The 12,745-nt window shown below is 41.3% G+C and overlaps 1 protein-coding gene across 1 annotated transcript in view; it reads right to left on the bottom strand.

The window, feature by feature from the left end:
* The window catches only part of SV2B (synaptic vesicle glycoprotein 2B), an 89,129-nt gene extending 77,892 nt beyond the window's left edge, over nt 1-11,237 (bottom strand). The window contains exon 1 of the mRNA XM_007454894.1: nt 10,419-11,237. Coding sequence (XP_007454956.1) covers nt 10,419-10,869 — 451 coding nt within the window. The 5' untranslated portion in view covers nt 10,870-11,237. The remainder of the gene's footprint in view (nt 1-10,418) is intronic.
* Nucleotides 11,238-12,745: the final 1,508 nt, after the last annotated feature.

Raw genomic sequence — 12,745 nt, forward strand, 5'->3', positions numbered from 1 at the left:
TTCCTGCTGTATTTTCCATGGTCTGAAGATTATATTTTCAAATATGTGGGATTAACAGCCTATGAGCTTTTTCTAATTCACTAAAGTTTTCCGTGGTGGGGACAAATATAGGGGAATACATATAAATAAGTAACTAGCACATTTTTATTCCCCAAATTAATAAATCATTAGTTACCAAACATCTTTTATTTAGGTCTCAAGGAGTGTGCTTACAACTGTGGAGAAAAACAAAAGCAAAAACAAAAATCCTTCAAGTCTTTGAAGGTCTCATGGCCAAAGACGTTCTGCAAGCAGCGTAGACAGAATGTACTGAGACATCTTTGCTACAATGAAAGTTCACACAAGTTAGAAGCTGAACATCATCAGATTGTTGGATCAGAAGATCCAACAGATGAATCAGATGGATCAGAAGAGCAGAATGAGTATTAACTGAGGACATACTGTGTGCAGACCCTGAGCTGGACAGTTAGAAGGGTGATCTCATTCAATTCTCCCAACAGCCCTGAGAGCTAAGTACTCCTCTCCCCCCACCTCCCCCTCTTTTTCCAGACAATGCTATTTACTCCATGTAAAACTAAAACCTACACACATAGAGCTCCAAATAGCTTAGATTCAATCTTGATGAAAATCAGAGTAGAAATCCAGGATCCATAAGTTTGAATAAGTGGTTAATAGTTAGTTTTTGACACAAATGCTTTCAGACTGCGGTAGGCTCTATCCTTCGATGTAGGACCAAGTTGAAAGGCACAAAAAAACAAAACAGCTGTAGACAAATGGGAAAAGTGCCTCACTCAAAGCTAAATCCATACTTAACATGTAGCCCACATCATAAAACTGAGGGTTTTGTTTCAAGAAGGTCTCCTTGCAAGATTTTTCTTAACCCCAATAGTTAATTGTGAAATAACTTTTAATCTTGAAATTACGATGCTGGTTTTTTGGTTGGTTGTTCAGCTGGTGGGTTGGTTGGTTGCATAGGAAATTGTTTTTCTTCCTTTATGTTTGTTACAGAAAATTGAATTTACTCATCAGCTTTGTCATAGTCAACCCTCTGACTATGAATTCACTGATTTTATTGCAATAAACACAGCCAGCTGTGTAAAAATGTCAATCTCTTAAAGTTAGGAAGGGTTGTCTTCTTTGCATAAGTCATCGGTTTTCTTTCTTGCATATATTAAATAAGAAAAAAAAGGTGCTTATAGCAGAAATATTTTGAAGCTCTATATGAAAATATCTCAATTTTTCAAAACACTCAAACAGCTTCTACTGTTTCCTCTATGTACTAGTCCAGGAATTGCATATTTCTCCCTTGGAGTACTCCAGTAAACTTCTGTCAGATCTCCCACCTTAGTCTCTCTCCCTGACAATCCATTCTTCGTCAATGTGGGGATTTTGCCAGTCGCTAAATATGTCTACTCCAGTTAAGCACTCCAGAACTGGGTAAATAACCACAGGGTGGATTTGGGGACCTACCAGGCCCTCTGTGAGATGGGCCTGAGCCAAAACTCCATTGATCACCTGGCCTCCATTAGTCCCTAATCTGCCTGATAGAACACAGTGATGTTTTGAATCTCCTGGAATTAGTGCCAGTCCAGATCCACTGTCTGGTAATCCTCCAAAGGTCTGATTATTTCCTTTTCTCCAACGCACAGTCACGCTGGTAAAAAGGCAAAGGTCCCTTGGGGAAGACTGGAAGAAAGATGAACCAGTATAAATTTTTGGCAGTGGCCTGGGATCCTTCCTCAAGGGGACCCAGCCTCCCCTTCACTCATGGATTTTGGGTCTTATAAACTAGCTCAAATCTGGGAATCAATTGAGGGGCAGTGACTGTTTTTATGAGACAGGTTAGACTTTTGTTCACTTGACCTGGAATTTTTCTGCTCATACAGATCAAATAAAAATTTAGTAGGCTTCCTATGTATTTCACTTCTGGGAATACCACAGTCTCTTAGAGTCAGGTACTGCTTTGACTCTGCTGTCCATTACAGTAATCACGCCCATCTTGACTTTGGTGGTTAAGTACTGTCACTTGGCCCCTGCCACCCAGGGTCCAATTACAATGCATTTAGGTTTCTCACTTCAGTGACTGAAGTCCCCACTGCGAGGTGTGGCTTACATTTAAGAGTGATCACAGAGCTCTTCAAGGATGCTGGGGGTCCCCTCACAAATTTATTTCTCATAGTCATGGTGAAAGGTGTGTCCTGTGTAACCCCCCAAGGTGGGTGAGTAGGTTTTAAATGACAAATTCACTCTAACATTCCAATCTCCCTAAGCCTTTGAATCTCTTCCTCTACATTAAACCAAGGCAGGTCTGGCATTCAAGTTCATTTACTGTGGGCCAACTTTTGGTCCATGTTTTAGCCAACCAACCAACCAAACTAGCAGAGCCCTTTCTAACTCCCCAAGCTTCAACATTAAATGCAGAAATCTCTGTTTATCGGGTCCATATCAATTAATGTGGTCCAAACCAAATTTATGTTCCTTCCACCATTACCCCACCCCACCTAATATCCATTCCCACACATATTCCCTGAACTTCTGTGTAAATTAGAAAAACCAAGTAGTTCTTTTGCAGTGTAGCAGAACTCCTCATGGGTCACATTTTGACCCTCACTTTTAGGGACATGCAGGGACTTGAGTTTAGTTATAAGTCCAGAAGAAAAGAGGGGTGGGGGTCCTGAGGAGAATCAACAATGTCTTGCAAGGCAGGTGCCTTAAGGGGAGGCCATTACAGCTTCCTCATCAACGCAGGGTTAATCCCCTCAAGACGAGTGGAGGGGCTGCTTCTATTGGCGAAGAGGACTGATCAAAATTTAGGAGTTCAAAGTCCCCAGCTGCCTCAGGGTCTTCCCACACATCCCCATGCCAACTTCCAGGATCCTATTTCTTCCCTATCAATGCCTTTACTTTAACAGTAGACATGCTGTGAGGCTGGGAATTCAACCTGCACTGTAATTCAGCCACTCAGAGGATGAGAGTCTGGGTTTGGTTGTCAGCAATCTCAGGAGATAAAGGTGTCCTTCAGGGCAGACATAGAAGATTTTGGGTCATTTATGCAGTGCTTGTGCTGGGAATTCGAGTCCTCAGTTCATTCATTTCTTTTCCCACTTCGTCATTGATATTAGGAGCAACCAGCCAATCTCATACTCGTTACTTTGATAGCAGTTAGTTTGACAAAAATGCTCACCTAGATCCTTGCCTCTTGTAAGTATTTGAATAGGAGTATCCAATGATGATATTTTGTGTATCCCTATTGCCACATCATGTTGTGAACAGGAAGTGCTCTCTTTACTACGGGAAATAGAGTCAATAATGTCTTTAAATCTAACCAGATTAGAGAACTGATTCCAGAAGCTCCAGAACCAATTCAGTAAACTCATCCTTAAGATTCTGTTCCTCTAGAACCACTCCCAGTACCAAAATCATGGGAGTAGAGTCATCATCCTAAACCACTTTGTCACTCCCTTCCTCAAAGCCATTTAATAGCTCCCCATTTAATAGCTCTTGCATTGCCTGTGGAACCAAGTCCACACTCCTAAATATGGCAATCAGTGTAGACTCTGTTAAGGGAGGCCTTGGCTTTCATTCTGTTCTGAAGAATCCCATGATCTAAAAAATATAAATAAGGACAACTGATATAATCAAACACAAAAAGATTATATGAAAATTCTTAGTGGTGGATTTCACCATCATGAGCATTTGTTTCCAGGAGGCTAAGTAAGTATTTATTGAGCACATATTTTGTGCCAGGCTCTGGGGTACGGGAACTGTACCTTCAGGAACAGTTCCTTTCAGGAACTGACACTCTGAATTCAGGGCTAAAGAAAAAGTGGCTCATAAATCAAGTGCTCTGCCCTGATGTTCACTTCGAACTTGCATATAAAACAATTAAAGGATAATCTTTCATGACAGCAGAGTAATTCATCCATCTCCGAGCTGCTATGGAAATTCAACACGCAATTTATTCTAATGAATCCACTCCATCTGACATTGCTCCATGTCCTCCCTTAGCTCATAATGACACCAAGCCCCAGGGGTCCCCTGTTACGTTCTAAATCACTATCTGAAGCGTAGGACTCCCTGAGCCTTCCCACTGCAGATAGCAAGAAAAACTAACAGCCAACAAAATACCCACTGAGCAACTAGACCCTTCCAGGAAATCAAAATTCTGAAGGCAAAAGTGGAACTCTTTCTTTTGATCAGCATGAAGGTAGGAATCACCCACAGTTGCAGCCTAAGGGGTATTTTTACAATTACGAGAAAACTTTGGTGGCAATTTACCAAATGCAGGCAGAGAAGGATGCTGTTGGTTTGTTCCATGCGTCATCAATACTAAGTGGTATCCTAGCTATAAGGAAACAATGATTAGAGATGCCAACAATTTGATGTCATTTGAAAAAGCAAATGTCATGCCAGACAGTCCTAAACTTCCTATCTTTAAGTCATTTTAAATGATTTTTTCTACATATAGCTAGAAAATACATGAATAACATTGATACCTGAAGGGGATTAAAAAGAAATATATTGATAAATTTATTCATCAACCATGTAAAATCATGGAAGACTCTGAGACGAAGAATTCAGATCAGCACAAGGTCACACAACCACTAAACAGCAGAGCAGATATAAAAACAAGCCACTTAACTCTACAACCTGCCAACCTCAAGTTCTATCCCTTACACTGTCTCTGTTTTCTTCATACATGAATAACAGGGATAATACTGAAAATTGCATTGCATAATTGCATAGTGCTGTTTGGTATTTTATATTTCTTGTATGAACTCTATTTTCACCATTAGAATAAAACACACTGAGTGCTGGGACCTGACTATCCTGCATTGCCATAGAGGAAATACAGGCATGTGGAAATGTCCAGCAATTCTTTTAAAAATAAGAATAAAGAGTCTAATTAACAAATAAATGCATTCTTTTTGTCTTAAAGGGGACCAACCACTTTATAAGAAGCAGGGCTGACCCTTCAATACTAACAACATTTTCACAGGACTTTTTCTTCCCCAACTGAGACAGTTCTAGACAAGTGACTCACTAAAACACAGCCCTTCAAGGAAGCAAACTTTCATCTTTCTAAAACCTCAGCAAAGTGGCACAGTGGCACCCAGATATTTTTGTTACCTGGCCTGGAGATGCTTCTTTTATTTTCTGAATGGTCCATCCATTTCCAGGAAGAAAATAACAAAATAGTCTTTAATTTGAGGTCTGAATTTGGGGGTAGGAAGAGTTCTCCTTCTGAATTCTTTCCCTGGAACATCAACTAGGAGTCAAGTCCAGAGGCATATCACTTTCAGCTTCCTTTTTTTTTTTTTTTTTTTGCTGAACTGCAGGTCTTGAGAGATCTCAGTTCCCCCACAAGGGATTGAACCCAGGCCACGGCAGTGAAAGCACCGAGTCCTAACCACTAGACCACCAAGGAACTCCCCCAGTTTCTTTTTAAAATAAAAGAGAGTTAAGAGAATGAGAAGACAGGTCACAGACTGGTAGAAAATATTTGCAAAAGACACATCTGATAAAGGACTGTTATCCAAAACCTACAAAGAACTCTTAAAACTCAACAATAAGAAAACAAAAAACCTTCTTTAAAAATGAGTCAAAGACCTTAATAAACACTTCACCAAAGAAGGTATACAGATGGCAAATAAGTATATGGAAAGATGCTCCACACCATATGTCATCAGAGTAATGCAAATTAAAACAACGGGATAGGGCTTCCCTGGTGGCGCAGTGGTTGAGAGTCCCCCTGCCGATTCAGGGGACACGGGTTCGTGCCCCGGTCCGGGAAGATCCCACATGCCGCCGAGCGGCTGCGCCCGTGAGCCATGGCCGCTGAGCCTGCGTGTCCGGAGACTGTGCTCCGCAACGGGAGAGGCCACAACAGTGAGAGGCCCGCATACCGCAAAAATATAATAATAAAAAACAACGGGATATCACCACACCTATCAGAATGACCAAATCCAGAACACTGAAGACACCAAATACTGGCGAGGATGTGGAGCAACAGGAACTCTCCTTCATTGCTGGTGGGAATGCAAAATGGTGCAGCCACTTTAGGAGACTTTGGCAGTTTCTTACAAAACCAAACTTTTTCTTACCATGCAATCCAGCAATCACACTCCTTGATACTTTCCCAAAGGAATTGAAAACTATGTCCATACAAAAACCTGCACGTGGACATTTATAGCCATTTTATTCATAATTGTCAAAACTTGGAAGCAATCAAGATGTCCTTCAGTAGGTGACTGGACAAATAATCTGTGATACATCCAGACAATGGAATATTATTCAACACTAAAAAGACATGAGCTATTAATCCATGAAAAGACATGGGGGAAACTTAAATGCATATTACTAAGCAAAAGAAAGCAATTTGAAAAGGCTACATACTATATGAGTCCAATTATATGAAATTCTGGAAAAGACAAAAACTTATGGAGACAGTAAAAAAAAAAAAAAAATCAGTTGTTTCCAGGGGTTGGGGAAGCGGGGAGAGATGAATAGGCAGAGCACAAAGAATTTTAGGGCAGTGAAAATTCTCTGTATGATACTGTAATGATGGATATATGTCATTACACATTTGTCTGGCCCACTGAATGTGTAACACCAAGATTGAGCCCTAAAGTAAAAATAAACTATGGACTTTGGGTGATTATGATGTGTCAATGTAGGTTCATCAACTGTAACAATGTACATCTACTAGAGGATGTTGATAATAGGAGGAGATGATGTATGTGTGTGGGGAAGGGGCATGAAGAAAATCTCTGTACCTTCCTCTCAATTTGTCTGTGAACCTAAAATTTATCAAAAAAATATTGTCTTAAAAGAAAAAAAAAAAACAGCTAGGAAGGGGAAAGAAAGAACTGGGTTAGCACTTGAACAGAAAAGGCCTTTTCACCAGCCAAGGTAGGGAAGCTTGACCTTAAAAGCCTATTATAAATAACTTTGGGTTAAAGAAATATGCAATGTCACCTGAGAACATCTAGTCCTGAATTTGGATGAGTCATCATTATCAAGCAATCAACTTAGTAATAATAACAACCTCAACAATAATAACTAAAATGAGCACCTATTATGGGCAGGCACTGTTTCAGGCAAGTTAAATGAATTAAATCCATTTAGTCCTCAAAAACCCTGTGAGGTAAGATACCATTAGTATCTCCATTTTGCAGAGAAGGAAACCAAGGCACAGAGAAGCTAAGTAATTCCCAAAGTCACCCTCCTAAGAATTGACAGAGCAAGGGCTCATACCCAGGCCACCTGGCTGCAGGGTCCAGGCTGCTCCATTGTCTCACTGCAACTATAATTCACTGTAAATGCTGAAGGGAGACTGTCATAATACAAAGTAACAAGAACAAACAGTAGTTTAGGGGCATGGAGCACTGATTGCTTTACCAGCTTTATCTCACTGAATCTTCACAACAGACGTATCATTACCCTATTCCATATATTGGAAAACTGATAATTAAAGAAGTGATGACTTGCCCAAGGTCATTGGAAAATAAATGATATAGCCAGTTGCCAAACCCTAGTGGCCAGACACCAGTGTCCACACCACTAATCCCCACACCATGCTATGTCTCTGTTGGAAGCAATCCATGGTGCTCACGTAATCTATGGGACGCTTGATGACTGGAAAGAAGTCTGCCCCATGGCATGACGTCCTTCCTAAAGACCATGTGTGAAAGAAAGGCGGTATGGTATAGTAGAATGAACACAGACCCTGAAATCAGAAAGATCTGGGTTGAAATCCCAGCTCCAGCAATTACTATGTGACATTAAATACAGCTCTCTGAGCCTGTTTCCTGATCGTGAACAAATGGGATAAAAATCCTATAAGCACCATGGTGACTATGAAGCTGACATGAGACAGCACGTGGAAAAGCCGGCCTCATGAGACCCTCCAAACACCCACCTCCCTGGATCCATAAAGGGGGCCCCACAAGTGCATCGGGAGTCCATCTCTGCTCAGGGGTCTGCCTGCCCCTCTTGGGCTGAGTCATAGCATCTTCATAACAAACACTGAAAGTAAAATTGCACAAATGTGGGCTCTACAGATTGGGACCATGTTCCCTCAACTGCTAGCATTTGCCCTGGGAGCCAGCAGGAGCTGTTACCATGCTGTTAATGAGGTTACTGGGCACCAGGGTAGCAGAGAGAACAAGAAGGTGTGAAAGCATTACTGACATACCAATTTGGACTAATAGGGACCCAAGGTTTCAGTTGAGAATGTCACAAAACAAAATAATGGTCTTGGAAATATTTAGATCAACTGGGGATGGTTTGGTTTGATCAGGAGGTTGGGGTTTGTTTTGTTTTGGTTTTTGCCCTTTTTAAAAAATCTATTGAAACTTAGAGAAACACAGCAGAATTTTGTTGATAAAAAAATAATAAAAATAATTTTTAAAAAATAAAATTTTGTTGGTGTTTAAAAACTCTGGGTGACGTCTTGCTTATTGAGTCATTTCTTTTTTTGCATATACTTGGTCTCTTCTGGTTTCCTGATGGCCATATCTGACAGAGTTCTCATCATTTTAAATGTCTCTTTAATTAAGCAGGAATGGATAAAACCATTTGTGTGTGTGTGTGTTTGTGAGTAGTATATTTCACTTATCACAATTCAAGTTTCATCCATGTTTTAGCATGTGTCAGAATTTACTTCTTTAAGGCTGATTTTGGGGGGGGGGAAGTGACTCAGTTATACATATATTCTTTTCATATTCTATTCCATTATGGTTTGTCACAGGATACTGAATATTGTTCCCTGTGCTATACAGTAGGATCTTGCTGTTTATCCATCCTATATATAATAGTTTGCCTCTGCTAATCCCAAACTCCCATTCCTTCCCTCCCCTACTCCCCTTCCTTGGCAACCACAAGTCTGTTCTCTATATCTGTGAGCCTGTAAAACCATTTTTAAGAGCCTCCAGGGACAATTCTTTATGCAGATATTTTCTTTATATTATATCCCTATCTTATTTATTGTGGCTCGAAATCAGGGGCCAACAAACTATAGCCCATAAGCTAAATTCAGCCTACTGCCTTTTCTTATAAATAAAGTTTTATTGGAACCAGTTGTGCCCATTAGTTTACAAATTGTCTATGGCTGCTTTTGTGCTAGAGGCAAAGCTGAGTAGTGGTGACAGAGGCCATCTGGAGCTTTAGAGAAAATGTTTGTCAATCCCTGCTCTAAAGCAGGCATTGGGACCAGAATGGCACAAAGTGTTTCATAGCAGGTATCCCTACCATAATCAAATAATTCTCTATGTTCGTTAATGCCTGTTTGTCCTACTTTATGTAAGTTCTTTGAGAGTCAAGGACTACATCTACCTTGTTCAATATTTTCTCCCCAGGGCCTGAGCACAAAGACTAAAACATGGTACACAAGTAAGAGATATCTTTTGAGTGAATGAACTAAGTTGCTAGATGGATTTTGAGTTCTTGTGGGTCATAACTATGTCTCCGTCTTGAGTAAGAACCTGACTCACAGTAAGTTCTCTGTAGCTGTATATTTGCTAAACAATCAATTGCATGGACTCTGAAATTAGAGAATGAGTATGTTTTGCAGGACATTTAATTACCAAGACTATTTTGTCTATATTTTGATGAATCTCTTCTATGCCACACAATTTATGCCCATCCTCTCTCTAACTTCACAGAATCCTCTGTGCCGCAAGCCCTGATATCTGATGTTTGGCTCTGATGGTGCTAGTCTCATCAATGATTTGCAAAGCTGGTCCTCCATCCCATGGAATCCATCTGTGCTTCACAGCGTGATCCCCAACAGCTTGAAGGGGCTCTGTGGGTGGCTCAGCCCAGTATTCATCGCCAAGACACACAGGCATTCAGCCCACTAACACTTATATACAAGAGAAACCAGGAGCAGATGCTATCAGGTTCTGGAAAGACATAGAGAGAAGGACTGAGTGGAAGAGACCCCTGGCTTGCCACACACAAAATGAATTTGTCATTTGGATATGGAAGATGGTTTAACATGAAAAAGAGAGAAATCAGACTCTCAAGGAGGCAACAAGACTTGGAAAAAAGAACATAACCTTTAAAAATTGTGAATCACTATGTTGTACACCCATAACATACAATATTGTACATTAATTATACTTCAATTTTTTAAAAAAAAAGACTTGGAAAGAAGAACTAAGAGCTTGGGACTCAGACGGATCTGGGTAGGCACCCAAGCTCCAATACTTACTAACTCTGTAAACCTGTGCCTATTAATTTCTCTGAGATAAAAATACCTTAATGGCAAAATGGATGTAAAATGATAGCGTTGCAAGGACACTATGATAGATTTAAGATACCTAACAGTGACACGTGCTATACAAATTTTACTGCTCTTTCTCCTTCAGATTTTAATGCCACAAAGAGAATGACCTTTGAAAATTTCTACTTACCAAGCATTCCTTTCTTGGAACTAGACAGACACATGTCCTTCTCTGCACTGGGCAGGGCAAAACTCACCACAAACACTTCCACGCCATCAGCCATCAGGGCCAAACCCAAAACAAAAAAGAGGGTCCACTGGAAGCGTCCGTGGCCGCACTCATCAATGATGGTCTCGTACTGGTGGGCCAGCTGCTCTTCTTCTTCCATCCTCTCGGCCATCAGGTCTGCCTGGCCTCGAAGACCATCCACCCTGGAGGGCGCCATCTTGGTCTGCTTGGCCTTGATGTCATCTGGGTGAGGGATGCCCTGGTACTCGCCCTCATAGATCTCATCCTCCTCATCATGGCCTTCTGTAACATCACTCTGTGCATCTTCTTCTGGATTGGATTCATCACCACGATAATAGCCATCACTGGGGGCATAGCCCTCATAGTTGTCATGATATTTGTAGTCATCCATTCCTTGGTTCTGGGACTGCCTGCTTGCCTCTCGAGCTATATCCCTTGCACTGTGAAAGAGGTTTGGGTTGTTTCAATAACCATTATCCATTCTATGTACAGAGGTTTAAATGTAGACTTCTTGGGTGAACGTGACACCTGTATCCTTCCCCTTTGTCTCAAAGGCAACCTAAGTATCCATGTGCACTCAATGTCTATTGGAAGTCTTTGGAAAGTTTCAAATTCTGGTCTGGTCTCCTGCAGCAATCCAAGGGTATTGTGTTGGAGACGTTGATTAGAAATAGGTCCAGCTGTTCTCCTTGACAAGGAGTCTGCAGGACTTGGCAACTTGCTGACTGGCCTGCTTTGTTCTGCTACTGAAGGTTATACCCTGGAGTACAGATAAAGGAAAGAGAAGAATGTTATGAAATGTGGAAATTCTCACAAAATACTCTCAGAATTAAACAAATATGTTTATTAGTGCCAGTGCTTCATGTGTAATGTGGAGGAAATCTTGGTTAGACATCAGATTCATACCAAATGAGGGAGCCTTAAACCCGTGAAAAAGAGCAGTGGTCAGAGAGGCCCTTTGGAAGCATTGATTAACCCATGAAAGGGGTCAAGTCTTATACAAGAATGAAATATAAAGCGAGCAAGAGATTTTCAATACAAGACGATTTTGTGCTATGGGTTTTCTGTTAGAATAGATCAAGCTTTTGGCAACAGGGCAGGTTTATTACAGCTCAGCTTCTGTTATGAGGAGGCCAGCTTTTCTAACTTTGGCATGAAGTGGCTGTACAATTTTACATATAGAAATGTATGGCAAAGAAATATCCAGGACCATTTTTCCCAGGGCTCAGCTTACTTTTGAAACTCAGCATTGTGGTTCCAGGGCCACTCTGACCTTGTACTTGTCTTAAATAGGCAAGAATAGTTGCTAAAGACCCAGAGCCAGAGAGCTTGTGCCTGAAATTTGATTCTGCCACACAATGGCCATGTGATCATGCCCATATTTTTCTGAGCCTCAATTTTCTCATCTGTAAGATGGAGATAACAATAGTACTTAACCCGTAAGGCTGTGCATAAAGTACTTAGAACAGTGCCTGACCTGCTTGGTAAACACTATTTAAGCATTGATGTTATTTTGCGCTTTTTTTTTTTCTAGATCCAGTTCTGGAAACCAAGACCCAGTATTGTCAGAGCCAAGACCCTACCTTATATCCCAATTCCAATCAGTGGGTCCATCTGTTGATTTCCATGTCCAACAGACCCTGTCCTAATTACATCTCTAGAATTCCAGTTCTCACAAGGTCTGGAGTCACCATTTAACAATGTCTCCTGGGTACCAGAAACTGTGTTAAATGTGTTACATCCCTTATCCCTAATTCCTACAACAATCAGAAAAAGAAGGAAAATGTGTTTGCATCCTTATCTTACAGATAAAGAAACTGTGTCTCAGGTGGGGTTAGATCAAGGTCACAAAACCAGGACTCAACCAGGTCCACTGATCCTCAAAGTCAGTTCTTTTCATGGCTGTCGTGCTTCCCAAATGCTGTTCCAAGGGCCTGTCACACTAGATTCCCCCGGGGAGTTTAGAAAACAGATTCTAGAATGCATGCAGAGGGACTGGTTCAAGCTCAGAAATCTGAGTTTTCACACGGTTCCCCAAGTGGCTCTGAGGCCCAGCTTCTTACTGAGCAGTGCCCCCGGGTGGAGGCCAGACCCCTCCCGGACACCTTAACTCACTTCAACTCTCCCCACTGCCAGACCCTCGGACTAAGATGGATGCTCAGATCTCTTCATCAGGGCTGCCAGAAATCCACTCCCCAGCTCAACCCACCTGCTGTCAAGTACATACTCGTTCTCTCAACCTTTCCAGGCCTCCCTGTCACACCCGA

The sequence above is a fragment of the Lipotes vexillifer genome, unplaced genomic scaffold, assembly GCF_000442215.2.
Source record: "Lipotes vexillifer unplaced genomic scaffold, Lipotes_vexillifer_v1.1 scaffold600, whole genome shotgun sequence".
Classification (NCBI taxonomy): domain Eukaryota; kingdom Metazoa; phylum Chordata; class Mammalia; order Artiodactyla; family Lipotidae; genus Lipotes; species Lipotes vexillifer.